This window comes from Grammomys surdaster, unplaced genomic scaffold (genome assembly GCF_004785775.1).
Source record: "Grammomys surdaster isolate TR1022 unplaced genomic scaffold, NIH_TR_1.0 125408, whole genome shotgun sequence".
NCBI lineage: Eukaryota > Metazoa > Chordata > Mammalia > Rodentia > Muridae > Grammomys > Grammomys surdaster.
In genome coordinates this window covers 802,287-817,800 of record NW_021620278.1, presented here as the reverse complement: position 1 = coordinate 817,800, position 15,514 = coordinate 802,287, and the positions used below count along the sequence as shown (strand labels likewise).

Genomic DNA, 15,514 nt, shown 5'->3' with positions numbered 1-15,514 from the left:
AAGTCACTGAGTCTCTCAGTGCTAATGCTTCCTTACCTGTGAGGCTCCAGCAGGAGTCCCTGGCTTGGATGAGTGCGTGACACGAACTTCGAAATAGCTGTTAGTTCTGGTTATAGTGCTGTTGGTAATGGTCCTGGCTCTGAGGCTCTGACAGTCATGACTGTGATCATGTGCTGAGCTCTTATTACTCTGTCTCTGGTCTGTTAAACAATCCCCTGTTACATTTACTTACTTGTGTGGATGTATGTTTATAGTACACTTGGTGGTTAGAGGACAGCTTGGAGTTAATCGTCTCCTATAATTCGGGTCCTGGGGATTGAACTCAAGTTGTCAATTTTAGCCACAGGTGCCTTTACTCATGATCCATCTGACTAAGCCCATCTTTGTTTCATTAGCATCAGATGTTTGTGTAGCCCATGTTAGCCTTGAACCCATTATGTGGCCCAGGATGATCTTAAAACTCCTGATCCTCCAATCTCTACCACCCTAGCACTAGGATTAGAGGCAGCTGTTTTGCCTGGTTTTATCCAGTGCTGGTGATAGAACACAGTAGGCAAGCACTTTCAGCTCCATCCCTGTTTCCAGCCTGGTTCTGGGTTTCTTGTAGAGTCTCCTAACTCTTAGAATAGCCATTATTGTCTGTATTCCAGATGAGGAAACTGGCTCAGACAGGTTAAGCAAGTTTGTCTGAGTTAATCCTTTGCTGTTGGCCTAAGGTGCATTAAAGAGAGATCTTCTGATATGAAGCCTGTGTCCTTTCTACAGTGGCCCACTGCACTCTGTGTCCTTCCACCATGGCACACCATACCCACCTCTTACTTATTTTAAGAAAAAGCAATACTACCAAAGTTGTGGTTCCTTCCAGCCTTTCCCCATATGTGCATTCTCTACTTTTCTAGGTGCTATATGTGTATGAGTGTGCAAACACACAGAGTTTAGTGCTAGAGACTAAGCCTAGTACATGCTAGGCAAGTACTAGCTCATGGAGCTATACCCCTGCCCACATTGCATTTTATTTATTGCTAGATTGCATGGCAGTCTCATTTTTTTTTTTTTTTTTTTTTTTTTTTACCCGAGACAGAGTTTCTCTGTGTAGCCCTGGCTGTCCTGGAACTTACTCTGTAGACCAGGCTGGCCTCGAACTCAGAAATCCGCCTGCCTCTGCCTCCCAAGTGCTGGGATTAAAGGCGTGCACCACCACTGCAGTCTCCTTAACTGTGGTTTTCTCAATCCATGGTTTTCATCATTTGAGCTCAGCTCTGGTCTGAAGGAAATTGAATTGACAATCCTACAAATAATTTATGAGTTTTAACTCTCATGCCATTCTGAGTAGTACCATGGAATGGTTCACTATCCTGCCTGGGACAAGAGTTATCCTTTGGCTAACATCCATAGTCTATGTGCTACTTGCTTAGTGCACAATGTGACAGAGCTTGTTTTTAACCCTTTTATAACATAAAAAGGGACCCAAAGCAGAGGGCAGTGCCCTGGGACTCAGAGGTGCCCAAGAGAAGCTGCAAAGTGCATACTTTAAGGGCAAGGTAAAAGTTTTTAGCTAGGAAAGTAATGTCCAGAAAAGCCCTGTGCTACAGCTCCTGAGATCTATAGTCAAGACAATCCTTCTATCTATAAATTTTGAAGGAAAATTTATGTTCCTTTTCCAAATGCTTCAGCCACAGTACGTACCAGCAGCAACTGGGATAGGTGCTGAGTTACAGGGCTTACTGCCTTGTGCTTACAGTGTTTCCGTGACCTTGGAATCTCATGTATAAGTGGGTTGGGGCTGTGATATTAGAAATGGGATTTGTGATTTGGGGTATCTATATCGAATCTGGGGTCCACAAATGAGAGAAGTCATGTGACACTTGTCTTTCTGAGTCCAAGCTATTTTACTTCATTTGATAGTGTCCATTTTTGTCCACTTTCCCTAAAATGCATCATTTCGTTCTTCTCTGTGACTGAATTACTGCACTGTGCACATGAACCATACATTCCCTTCCCAGTCACGATGATGAACACCTAGGCTGACTCAGTGCTTTGGTGTGTGCTCTCTCTCTCTCTGTCTTTCTGTGTGTGTGTGTATACACATGAGGTTATACACATGCACATATCTTGGTGTCTTTATAGCTCTTTCCTGTAGAGAACATATTCTTTTCTAGAATGCTATGCCCAGGCTACACACTAGCATATTGTGTGTAGATATGCTCATTGTATCCCCTGAAGTCCCTTTACCTCTGAAAACAGTGAGGGTGGACTAGCTGTCTGGGTCCCTCAGCTTTGTTTCCACTCAGTCATCATTGCTTTTTGATTTAACTTTATACTTCATCATGTCTATGATTTCTATTCTTTCTTTAGCTATTCAGACACATTTTCTCCCACGGTCTACAAACCTTTTGGATTTCATTGTGATTGAACTAAAGCCACTTAGTCTCATTACTCAACAAGATGAAAATTACAGCTGCTTAAAGCCAGGATCACTTACCAGGCTCTGCTCTGAGCACTTACTTCCTCTTTCTGGTCTTCCTCTAAGTGCTGCAGGGCACATACATCAAACAGCTTGCTCATATTCAGTAGCTGGAAAGTACAGAACCAGTCTAGACCAGGGTCAACTTGCTTCAAAGCCCAGAATCTGAAGCAGGCCAATTGTCTCATGTTCTGAGTTCTGAGTGTGGAATGACATTGCTTCTTCCCTCTTTCCCTTCGTTCTTCTCTTCTGCATTTATCTCTATCCCTTCCTTCTTTTCTTCTTTTCTTGGGGCAAGAGGGTGTTAGGATACTTGTTATTTAGGAGGGGGTATTAGCAGTTCTCTTTCTCTCATATACAAATACATTAGTGAGTGAGTGAGTGAGTTTGTGTGTGTGTGTGCGCTCATGCACGCACATCTCATTTTGTTCTCTGCTCTCTGGGAGTTTGTAATTGAGAAGACAGACTATGCACAAAGTAAGACATTTGAGGACAGTTAACATCAGTATGAGCAGAACTTGGATAGAGATGATACTTGCATACCAGGTGGCCTTGAGACTCTGGGCTCCTCAACTCCTGCCCCCTCCTCCCCTTTCTGTTCACAGTTGGTACAGGAGAGGCCTTGGGTGTCAGAGCAGGAAAGGTATTATCAACTTGAGTAGAAGATGTTCGACAACCAGGAGCTTACCCTGTGTGCTCCCCAGCACCTTCCCCCAGCCTAAGGATCCTTCTGGATTACAGCTCTCCCAGGCTGCTCACAGATTCTTTGTAATGCTTTAGGAAGTAGTGAGACCTCACACCTTCTGGTTTTCTTGAAGGCCAGCTGAAGAAGGCAGCAAGTTGGCTGTTTAAGAATGCAGAGCCCCTGAAGTCACTGTCCCTGGTCTCCAGCAGCAGAGAAAACCCGGGGACCGTGCCAGCTCCACGAATCTCTGGAGTGGAGGTCAAGGCTGAGAGTGTGTGCATCTGCTTCATCGATGACTGCATGGACTGCGATGTGCCCCTGGCTGAGCTTACCTTCTCCCGTGAGTGGACTTGGCTTGTGGGCTCCTCCTGCAGCCCAGTGCTGGTCTTTTCTTAGGGCTGACCTTTTCAATATTCTATGTATTCTTCTTCCCCTCTACTTTGTAGTGCTGGTAAAACTTAATAGTTTGACATGCTTTTTCAGGAAATAATATTTTGGTGGACATGGTTTCTCTGTCCATTCCTGACCATCTTGGTACTCTTCTCTGTAGACCAGGCTGGTCACGAACACAGAGATCTGCCTGCCTCTGTCTACTGAGTGCTGGAATTAAAGGTGTGAGCCAGATTTTTTTAAAACAAAGCAGAGTTGAGGCTTAGTAAAGGTATTTTAGGGTAGACTTAAGCAGAAGCGTTAGGAGAGAGGGGGCACTCAAGAAGAGAGTGAGCCATACCTGAGGACATGAGTATGGGGGCTCAAAGGATATCAAGGAAAGTAAGACACTCTCAGTGTGTACAAGAACAGGTTACCCAGATTTTTGTACTTATTTCCCATGTATGGCTTGAGCCTATAGCTTAAGAATAGGAGAAATTGGCAGTGATAAAATTTCCTTCACATCAAGAGCTCCAGCTGAGATACCTTGTCTGTCCAATACATAAACATAGTGTGAATGGAGTCACCTGGGACTTCTAGAAAAAAAAGCTGGCAGAAGAATGCTTCTGCCTGTTTCTCTCTTGAAAACCAAGCCAGGATTGTATTAGACGGCTCATGTGGCATCTACCGCAGTGGTGATACTTACTGCTTGTCTGTGTTTGGTAGGCTGGGACCCAGGGAGGAGTGGTTTTTCCTAAGTGCCCTATTTCATGTGCTAGGATGAAGGTTCTGAGTGGAGCTGGTGAAAATCACCCATCACTTGCCAGGTACACAATTTTAATCCCAGCACTCAGGACTTCAAGGACAGTCAGGGCTATACAGGGAAACCCCGTCTAGAAAAAGACAGAGAGGACCTAGTAGGTTGGGGGTAGAATATATTACCTGTCACTTCCAATGTTTGCAGCTTGCCATCCTTCTCTCCCTCTTCAAATTTGGTTCTGGTGACTTGAGGTCAGCCTTTGCCTATCCTATACTTGAACTCTCCATGCTTTTCAAGGCTGCATATTTAAAAGCCATTAGGTTTTTGACTGCTGGCATGAATGTTTTTTCTGTAGAGAATAATTATCTAACTTCTTATGTTTTCTATGGTAATCTTAAGATTTTGAACTAATATGGGGCAAGAAGGGGTTCATGACTCCCCACACCCATCTGAGGAACTGAACACCTGATGGTCTCTGTGGAATACAGAGCCAGTTTTCTTTAAGGGCTCCTGGTTGATCAACCACACTGCAGTGGATACCACCATACCCAGGAGTCTGTAGGCAACTCAGATGGAAGTTGATGTGGGCTATAGCGATCAGGGTGGATCTGAGAGGAATTAGAGGGAGAAATTGGGGATAAATATGATCAAAATACATTGTGTAAAAATTTTCAAAGAATTAAGAAATATGTTAAAAACAATATATGCTAACATTTAGCAAGGAACGCTTTTTATTATTATTTCCCTTTTTCCATACATTCAGGAGAAATATCCTTTCATGTTACTAAGGCTTTTGTTATACCTGTGTGCTGTGGATGGAGGTGGGGGAGTGAGACCATATTTTAGGTACAGTGCTTAAGAGAGTACCAAAAGCTTACAATTAAGATAATACTATTTATCTTATTTTTTATGTCTATGGGTGTTTTGCCTGCAACTATGTATATGTATATGTATATGTATATGTATATGTATATGTATATGTATAACTGTATGCTTGGAGGCCAGAAATGGTTATCAGATTCCTTGGAACTGGAGTTGCAGATGGTGGTGTGCTGCATGTGGGTGCTAAGAATTGAACCCAGTTCCTCTAGAAGAACAGCCAGTGCTCTTAACCATTTATCCATCTCTCCAGCACAAGATAAGAATATTTGAATGCAGTGGTTAATGTACTGGTTATAAAACATGAAGGTTCATACACAAACTTTCCTGGTAGACAGAACTGCTATAGTTATATGTGCTCTCCTGTGAGGCTGTCAGTAGCAGCTGTAGCTAGTATCTGAAACAGAGTTTGTCTGCGGAGGCCAGCCTTGCTCCTGCCTTTGTACTGAGGTTTGCTTGTGTTGCAGGTCTGAATTTTCTTCAGCACATAAGAACAAACCCTGAGGGCTATGCCCACTTCACCCTTTCTGGAGATTATTATAACCGTGCTCTGTCAGGTCAGTATAAGTCCTATATTATTGTACGATTTAAAGAATAAGCTTTTATGTTTACCAGGGCCCGTTGCTGCATACTTCAGATGAGAAAAAGGGTGGAGTGGGATGAGACTGAGAAACAACGAGGGGCACAGCAGAGGTTTCCTATTTTTTAAAAGTGTATTTTTGATGTGATGTGACTATACTTATGTGTTTCAGAAGTTAGTGAACTGGTCTTGAAGAGTTGAACATCTATAGTTTTGTTTGTGTATTTGTTTTGAGACAAGGTCTCACTCTGTAGCTCAGGCTAGTCTGTGATTTACTAAGTTAAGGCTGGCCTGGAACTCATGTAAATTCTCCTGCCTCAACCTCCTGAGTGCTGAGATTATAGATCACACCACAACATTTGGCCCAAAATGTAATTTTCTACCCTACAGTTAGGCAGAAGTGAAGTGTGACACTACTGAATACTGGAATGCAAATGAGCCACAGTTTCTGTTAGTAAACTTGTAATTAGTGTAGTTCAGACGTAGTCTTCATGACTTAGTAAAGTTGAACACAAGTATATTAACAATTTCTCTTCCTCCTCTTCCTGTCCTTCCTACCCCCTTTCTCTTTGAGACAGGGTCTCTCTATTTAGCTCCTGTGTCCTGGAACTTACTATGTTCACTAGGCTGGCCTTGAACTCAATAAGAGTTCCTCCTGCTTCTGCTTCCCACGTTCTGGAAGTAAACGTGCATGCCACCATTACTGGCCTGATTTCCCATTTCTTAATTTGAACAACTACATGAGTGCTTGTGATAATATTTCCTTTAAATTGTATATATATTTTGTTAAGATTTGTTTTGTACATGTGACATGTTTTAAGATTAAAACAAAGAAACAAAAACCTTGAGAAAGTTAAGCCAATGAGCCTCCACATCTGGCCTTGGCCAGTGCTGGATTGTTCTTGAGCAGGGTTGATGTAGAAGCTCTTAGCTAAGCCAGTTTTCTAACCTAAGTCTGAGGCTCTATTTTTCCTGTCTTGATTGAGGAGGAGGTCTTCCAGCTTTAATGAAACACAACATGTGCTCCCCCTCCCTGCTTCCTGTTACCTCAACAAGAGCTTGGTGGGGAGTGCTCATGCTCTTCCAGGCCTGTCCCATGGACACCAGGCATCTGTAGGGTGACCTATAGCAGAAGGTGGTGCTTTCATTGTCAGACTGAATTGGAGCCATTAAGCTGTAGTCTGTCCTTGCTAAGTATTCATGAACAGTATTCTCTTATAAACCCTTGATATCTGCTGAACAGATGTTTTATTTCCTGCATTCTTTCAGGCTGGGAGCCATTTATTGAGCCATGGCCGTGCTCTGTATCCTGGCAACAACAGGCAGCTAGTCGTCTCCATCCTCCTCGACTGAAGCTAGAGGCCAAGGCTAAACGCCGCCTGGATATCAATATCACTTCTGTACTGATAGGTAAGTGGGAAGATGCCTATTTTAGGCTAGCATCTTTTCTGTAACATGAGTCTCTTGTCTGCAGACAAGGTGGGCGAATGCTTGGCCCTGTGCCTGGCATTACTTCCTCATCATGGGTGAACCCTATGCTCTCAGTGGCCAAGCAAGAGCTGAGGCTTCTTAGAGACCACAACAGGTCTTGGAGAACTTGCTCTTCATAATGTTTTGTTAGAGGGATTCACTAAATATCCTAGAAATGAGGTTAGATTCACTTCTGTTATTCACACAGGAGCTTTTGTTTGTTTTTCAAGCAAGGTGTTGTGTTTAAGTCCAGGCTAGTCTCAAATTCACACTTCTCCTGTCTTGGCATTCCAAGTGGGTGGAATTGCAGAGATCTACCACAATGTCCAGTTATAGAGTGGTTCTTTAAGGTATTCCTTGAACAGAATGAGTTAGTTCCCTGTGCTATTTATTTCCTCTCAATTGTCACACCAACTTAACTCTGAAAATTACCAAGCCAATGCAATGTGTTCTCACAGTTTCTTTGGTGGCCCTGAAATGTACATTTCTGGATTCTGGATATCTCTGCCATGTCCCTCATGCAGAATGTGCACTGAAGATACAGCATAGCAGTCACTGTTCTGAGTATGCTGTGTACTTTCTGTCTTAGTGTTTGCACTTGCAAGTCCCATTGCCTAGAGTGTCACTCTGTCTTCAGTCTCATTGAGTTGCTATTCGCACTTCAAGAGGGACTTTGGTGCACACATCACCACCACCTACTTTTGCCAAAGCCAAATAATTCTGACCTTCTTCTCTGCCCTCCAGGATTGTATTTCCATCTTTGCTTTAGCCTTTCACATCAGAGGTGGCTTCATGAAGGTAGATCATCTGATTGCTTTAATCTCTTCCATGTGGAATTGCTGTCTCTAGGGAACAAACTTTTTAGCTTCTTGTATAGGTCCAGCATGTAGGGAGGCACTCAGTAAAAGCTTGTTTTGCTGAATTGAAATTATTTGATATGAACCTTTTATCTTTTCCCATCTCCCTTCTTAATTTATGTAATTCTTTCTAGATCAGTATATAAGTACCAAAGAATCCTGGTTGGCGGATTACTGTAAAGAAGACAAGGAAACAGAGTCAGCCAAGACAGAAGACTGGATGGGCTCCTCTGTAGACCCACCATGCTTTGGACAAAGTAAGATTTTTATATGCACATGTCTGCCTGTATTAGTGTTAATCTATAGAGCAGTGTTTCACTGAGATATTCAAATAGAAAGATCTTTCTCTGAGGAGAACTCCATAGGAAGTTCTCACTGGCCTCTTGTTCATTTTAGTTTTTGTAAAAGACAGTTTTCTGGCACGAACTACTGAACTGTTAATTCAATCTCTAATTCCATCGATGTGGGGGAGAGGAGATCTGCAAAACGTTACTCTTGATTTCCAGTGATGCTGAAGATGAGCTGGTACGCTGAGAGCACATCAGGGCAGGCTGTTGGTTACTTTATTTTTTACTTGGGTGAAAACAGTTGGTTTTACAATCGACTGGATATTTTAAAACTGGGTTATAAAAACATCTAAAGCTAGTGCTAGAGGGTTTGTATGTATTCTTGGAAAGAGGGAGGGCAAGATCCCAAGAGGAAAAAAAATGTTTTTTAAAAGGGCGGCCTGTATTGTTCATAGAGCATAAAGGAATTGAATCCCAGCATCTTGAGGAAGAAGTCAATGTGTTCTTTGTTGGTGTTTTCTGTCCTGATGAATGCCTCAGCATGGAGCTCTGTTGGCCTCTGAGCTGGGAGATGGTGACAGACACCACAGGTCCTGGTTGTTCCACAAGCCATTGTCATCCAAATTCAGCTCAGCCCCAACTCTTTCAGTGTGGTTTCTTTGGGGAGTCTTGGCCTGACTTCACATAGCTCATGAATACTTAAATATTCCATCTGGTCTGCAAACAGTCAGGGAAGATGGGCTTTCTTAGCATAGGAAGCATTTGTGCAGGAAACCCTGTGGGCACGTGAGCGAGCAGAGTGTGCAGCTTCTAGAGGGAAAGACAAAGACTGCTCTGCACTTGTTCTCTGTTCTCAGGCTATTGCTTCTGAGTCCATGGAGCTCCAGCCCCAGCTCCCCTAACCCTCCTAATTTGTGTGGCAAAAAGTAACCTCACCTGTCCAGAAGATGCTTAGTAATCTTTGTAGGATGTCCAAGAGCAGTGGTTCTTTGTATTGGGACCTTAGATCCCGTCAGTGCCAACTCCAGGAAGGGCCGATGCTATGGAGACCCCATTCTTCTTTTTCTTACACATTCTCCTCTCTCTGTTGTTAATAATCACCCTGTCTATAGTAAAGCTTGATTTTTATTTCTTTAGGTTTTTCTGGTGAGGCTGATGTGATACACTGTTTTAACCACCTGAAACTGACATACCTAAATAGCAAGTGCCTTTTTATTGGCAATTCCTAGTAGCCTTCTCAGAGGCCTCCTAACAGATTGTCTAGCATTGGCTTTCAAGTTAATAGCTTTCAACTGTGTTGAACTGGCTACCAATATTCAGATTTTCTTTGAGAATTTTAGCCATATTTCTCCCCAAAGTTAGGCTTTTTACTGAGTTCAGTGTAAAGCAGGCTCCTGGCTTAGCCCTTACTGTGCAGTTCAGCCTTAGGAACTGGGGATTCCATGCTGTTTTACTGTATCCTTAGCTTTGTATTACCTTGGTTGTGGACCTTGCAGTAAGGGCTGATTCTATAGGGAAATCTCTGTGGCATGGCTTACTCCATTGATTATTTTATGAACAATTCAAATGTTTTTGCTGATGCTTATGTTCAGTTTAGAATTTAGTACTGTCATATAAACACTGCAAAAGGATTGTTGAAATCTGGAGGCAGGCTGACTCTTGCACCGAGTATTTGAGGTACCCAGTGGTCAATGTTCTGTCCTACGTTTTTCCAACTGGAATGGCATATCTCCCCTAAAATACGTACTGATTAGCTTCTGTGCTTCCTCTGAGTCAATCCATAACATGCTTTAAATTAAAAGTTCCCCAAAGGCTTGTTGTTCTCTTCAAGAGGATATTCAACACATTTACTGTTGCCTAATTAGAAAAAAGAGGACACAACCATGCCATCAGAGCTGTGCGAAAAAATGCTGGCTTTGGCAAGCACTTACTGGTTCTTAGCAGTAAGGAAGGATATTCTTGCAATTGCATGATGGTGTGTTGCATGCCATTTGTAATTTCTCTACTTGTGCTTGTTGGAGGTGAGTCTTGTTCACCACACTTGTTTTTACCTTCTAACTTTGTCTCTCCTGTCTACCAGGCCTCCCTCTTGTCTACCTTAGAACTAGGAGTACAGCCAGTCTGACTAACCTAGAGCACCAGATCTATGCTCGAGGTACAGTACAGCCAGAGGCTGGCATTATCTTCCTGTTTCAAGAACTGCCTTACATCAATCTGTATCCTGATTTTTGTTTTTTAAATATGTGTTGTTAATCGGACTTGAATGGGAGTATATTCAGTTGTAAGTACTTTGCCTCAGTAACCTGAAAGAAGGTCTCCAGCGGATGCGTAGAGAACAGCATCTCATCATGGCAGTAGCAGCAGACATGACTGCTTCATCACCATCTCCTCTGGTGAAAATGGAATCAGCTGCACAGTACACAATCAGAAAAGCCAAAGGCAAGGAGGGCTCTTACAAGGACTGAAGGAGATGGAGAAACTCCATCCTTCAGTAGACAGCACCACATGGCTTTGCCTACAGAGCCCTTAGTGAGCATTTATTCTCATGGGCATGTGAGGGGCTCTGTGAAATAAGAGCTGTGATAATTAGTCATAGAGCCAAGAACATTCTTGGTTTTCTCCAACCAATTGCTTAGATACAAACATAAGTTTCCTTACATAGGAATTTATGTATTTAGGAGATAGAAAAGAAACTGTTCCTGGTTGGTGATAGCAAGAAGAAACTCTTCACATTGGACTGCCAACTATATTTCTTCCTCTATGTTAATGGGTACTGTTAATCTAACTGATTTATGTGTGTGACTAATTCCAGATTATGGCTCTTGATATATCTTATGTTAAAAGGCATTTGAGCTGAGTTTGGTGGTCCACATCTGTAATCCCAGCACTTGGGAGGCTGAGGCAGGAAGATCATAAATTCCAGGCTAGCCATGGCTTACATAGCAAGAGCCTATCAAAAGAAAAAGAAAGATAATCCAAAAGTCATTTGAGCCTCTTTTACTGGGAATACTGAACAGGGTTATTAATCCAGACGGGTAACTGTATCTTTTGTTTTAAGAAGACTGAGCTAGGTCTTTGAGAGTGGGCTCCCGTCTTCATTTATTATGAATTCACACTGCTGAGCTTTACAGTGTGAGTTCCTCGTTCAGGCAGGGCTGAGCATTATTCCCCTGTAGCCAGTGTAACAGACTCTGGTGGGCAACATAGGAATTTTCCTTTACTTCTGTGACTAACTAGCATTAAACTTGAGGCTTCAATATCTTTATTATGATCCACAAATCAGGTCCTTTTGACAGCCCAAGCTGCTATGTAGCATAAAACTCCCACTTGTTAGAATGGCCAATTACTCTTTGAAAGACATGCAGAGGGGTAGAAATTTTTTCAGCTGGCTTCATTTGATGCTTAACTTGGATGTGAGGAGCGTGAGGCTTTCTCAACCCCTGAAGAAATTGGATTCATTCACTGGAGGCAGATTTTTGAGGTCATCAGGAAATAATGTTCCCTTTGATGGACTTGGGAGTTTTCTCTCTGGTGCTGTGCCAAAGGCAAGGACACAGTTGAGTTGGATGCTGATGCAGTGCTGGGATTTGTGTGTTCTCTGTGGTGTTTTAGCCTCTGTTATTAGTTTTGATCTGCACAGGAAACATGGGATCCTACATACCATTCCTTCCATGTTATCTAATCCCACAGCAGTAGACATGTGGATCTTTGTATGGATTTCTAGTACTTGAGTCTGTATTTCAAAGTGGCCAAAGCCATCTGCCACCTGCTTTTTCAGAGTATGATTTGCAGATGGAAACTGTCAGTCTGGTTCAAAGTAGGATAGGAAGGTACATCTGGTCCTTTTCCTCTTGGCCTTTGTCTACTGTAAGGAAGGTACCCTTCTCACTCATATGGAGGGAGGCTCCTCCCAGAGCACATGAGCACTGTTTACCCTTTGGAAGGATCTTGTTCCAGCCTCAAGGCTTCATCTTTTACTTGGGGGAGCACTCTGTGAACCAAATGAGGTCACTGGGATGGAAGTGGGCACAGTTGTAGACAGACATTATCCTTAGCTGTATCCTTACACGTTATGGGACCAGACCACTTTCTATTTGAGTGGTTCTCCACCTTCATAAGGGTGAAACGCTTTAATGTAGTTTCTCATGTGGTGACCTCCAACCATAAAATCATTTCATTGGTGCTTCATAACTGTAACTTTCCTACTTTTATGAATTGTAAATATCTGATATTTAACCCCCAAAAGTGTCACAATCTACAGGTTGAGAGTCACTGCTCCTGTTCTCAACAGATGACTGTAACGTAGTCTCTACTGAATTACTGTTGTCCAGAGAGAACTTGTTTTAACCTGAAGCTGCCCATTTGACAGTCATCATGTTCCTCCCCTTTGGAAAGTTGTCTGTCAGGATTAACACAGAGATTCTGCTGGACCCTGGGGCCTGCTCTGCTCATCAGTGTTTATGTGCTATGAAATCTTCAACCAGGTGCCTCCTACTCTGAATTGTCACTGCCTTGTGGTTCCTGCCACCACCTCCCACTCACTGTTTATGGTTACTGGAGGTGACAGGCTCTGGGTCAGAGTGGGCTGCAGAAGGTTCCTGAGGGCGCTGGAGTGCTTTGACAGTTCTCAGTGTTGATAGTCAGTTCATCTCTCCCTAGAATTTGGTTACATCGCTTTCTGGTAGTTGTTTCTCTGTAGTTTCCCAATCCAAGGTTGTTTTGTGAAACAGCTGTGTGGGACATGCCTTTTCAGCCTCCTTGGTGGATTCATTATATTAGCAAGGGAGTTTTTGCCTGGCTTAAAAATCAAGCTATGTTGGGAAGATGGCTCTGTTGTTAAAGTATCTTCTGTGTAAGTATGAGGACCAAAATTTGATTCCTAGAACCCATCTGAAAAGATGGGCGTAGTAGCATGTGTATTTCATCCTAGAGTGAGTATGGGAGGGGGCAGAGCAAGCAGATCTGTGAGTTCAATGGCCAGTTGGTGAAATCCAGATTCATATAACATCCCGTCTCAAAAATAAGTAAGTAAATAAAGTGAAGAAGTCTGTGGCAACTCTAATTTCTATATGCATGCCTGCATGCACATACATACAGTACTCACTAAAAATAAGAGAGAACAAAAATTTTATTTAAAAGCTTTCAGATAGCATGACCTTGATTCCTCAGTGAGAAATGGGGGAAAAAGCACCAGAAGAGAAAACAGAGTTTTAATTTTGTTACTATGTACATGCTATGGTTCAGGGGGTGGGGACCTTCCACCAGGGCTAGGATTAAGAATGCATTGCTTGGGAGGAGTAACCTATGTCAGTCTTTTTCTTGATTTTAACCAGGTCAGGTCCTGATGGCCTGTTCTAAGCAGTAAGACCCATGAGAGTTGTGGGGACTGTGTGTGTGTGTGCCTGTGTGTGTGTGTGTGTGTGTGTGTGAGAGAGAGAGAGAGAGAGAGAGAGACAGAGACAGAGACAGAGACAGAGACAGAGACAGAGACATCACACAGAAGCCCGCAGATCCATGAAGCATCCCTTTGCCACGTCAACAAACTTGCAGTTCCTTTTCTGTTTCCTCTGTCTTCACACAGGAGACAGCTATGGGTCCCATCTCCATGACAGGGTTTCCATCATGCAGACAGAATGGATATTAATAGTCTTTTTTTTATTGTTTGTTTGTCACAGCAGAGATGAAAACACCCAAGCGTCGGCAGCCATTTGTCCCCTTTGCTCTTCGGAACCACACAGGATGCACACTTTGGTTTGCCACCCTGACCACCACACCCACCAGGTAAGGCACTTTCGTTCTGTCTCTGGAGACACTTAAATCCCAGTGGCCTCATGCAGCAGCCTGGCAGAGCCAGGCTGGCTCCTGCTCAAAGCTCCTGGGCTTGTAACTGAGCCAATGACTCGTGTCCGGAGAATTATAGTAGGCATTCTGATTCTGCAGAGGACCACTGTGAAGTGGGTCCTGAGTATGCAGTGCTGCATGATGGATCATCTTGACCTGGTTTGTGTTATGTTCATGGTCAGAGGGTGAAAGAAAAGTCATCCCAGGCCTCCGTAGGCTCCACACTCTTTAAAGACGTTGTATGTGGTCTCAAAACTAAGTATTTTGTATTTTTCTTCTAAGCCTGCTTTGGAAATGCCCTCCACCCTTGATTCCTGAACACTTATTTTTGTCTCTAAAGCACACTTTGGCCCAGATAGCATTGGGTGGAGTTGGAAGGGCCGTGGGAATTTTCCTAAGCTAAATGCAAACCTTAACTGACAACTTTGCCTGCTTAGATGTTGGCTCAATGTTCTAAATACATGGGAGTGGGGGGGCTTTCCAGCTTCACGAAGGGCAGAGCTCTAACTTCAGCTGATTTGAAACTATATTCTTCTACTTCCACTAGCCATGAGGGTACCACAGCTAGGACTTTGCTGTTTACCAGTTCATGTCTGTTAAATTCTTACTGGTCACCACCTTGTTTCCGTAGAAAGTCGTACCTTGGTTTGTTTGTTGTTGATGCATATGTGTGCATGAATATGGCTGTGCGTGAATGTGTGTGTGCGCTAGTACATGTGTGCGAGTGTGTATGCAGAGGCCAGTGAAAAACCTTAGATGACATCTTCAGGAACCTTGTCTACTTTCTTTGACAAAAGGTCTCTCATTGGCTTATTGATTAGTCCAGGCTAGCTGGCCACTCAGCTCCTGGGATCCTATCTCTCCCTTCTCAGTGCTCGGATAAATGTTCCACTACACCCAGCATTCTTACATGGTTTCTGGTGATTGAACTCCTGTGCTCCTGCTTGTGAGGCAAGAGATTTAATGCCTGCTGTGTAGGACTAAGAAGATGGCTCAGTAAATTCTTGTGTGTAAATAGGAGGCCAAGAGCTTGGATCCCCAATACCCTTGAAAAACTTGAGATGATAGTGTGTGGCTGTTTCCCAGCACTAAGACATGAAGACAGGAGGGTCTCCGGAGCTCACTGACAGCCAGGTCAGCCAGTTGATGAGCACTAGGTTATATTATAAGAGACCCTGTCTCAAATAATAAGGTAGAGAGTGATTGAGGAAGACACCTGATGTTGACCTCTGGCCTCCATGTGCACATATGTCCATGATGATGTATGTCTTTCTTTCTCTCTCTCTCTCTCTCTCTCTCTCTCTCTCTCTCTCTCTCTCTCT

At 43.2% G+C, this 15,514-nt stretch overlaps 1 protein-coding gene across 2 annotated transcripts in view; it reads left to right on the top strand.

The window, feature by feature from the left end:
• The window catches only part of Vps13d (vacuolar protein sorting 13 homolog D), a 219,532-nt gene that overhangs the window by 72,677 nt on the left and 131,341 nt on the right, over positions 1 to 15,514 (top strand). The window contains exons 35-40 of one of the 2 annotated variants that reach the window (XM_028786006.1): positions 3,283 to 3,489; positions 5,625 to 5,714; positions 7,007 to 7,147; positions 8,199 to 8,321; positions 10,432 to 10,506; positions 14,030 to 14,132. In XM_028786006.1, the coding sequence (XP_028641839.1) occupies positions 3,283 to 3,489; positions 5,625 to 5,714; positions 7,007 to 7,147; positions 8,199 to 8,321; positions 10,432 to 10,506; positions 14,030 to 14,132 (739 nt within the window). Of the gene's footprint in view, positions 1 to 3,282; positions 3,490 to 5,624; positions 5,715 to 7,006; positions 7,148 to 8,198; positions 8,322 to 10,431; positions 10,507 to 14,026; positions 14,133 to 15,514 lie in introns of both variants that reach the window. The other variant, XM_028786007.1, reaches the window with a different exon arrangement.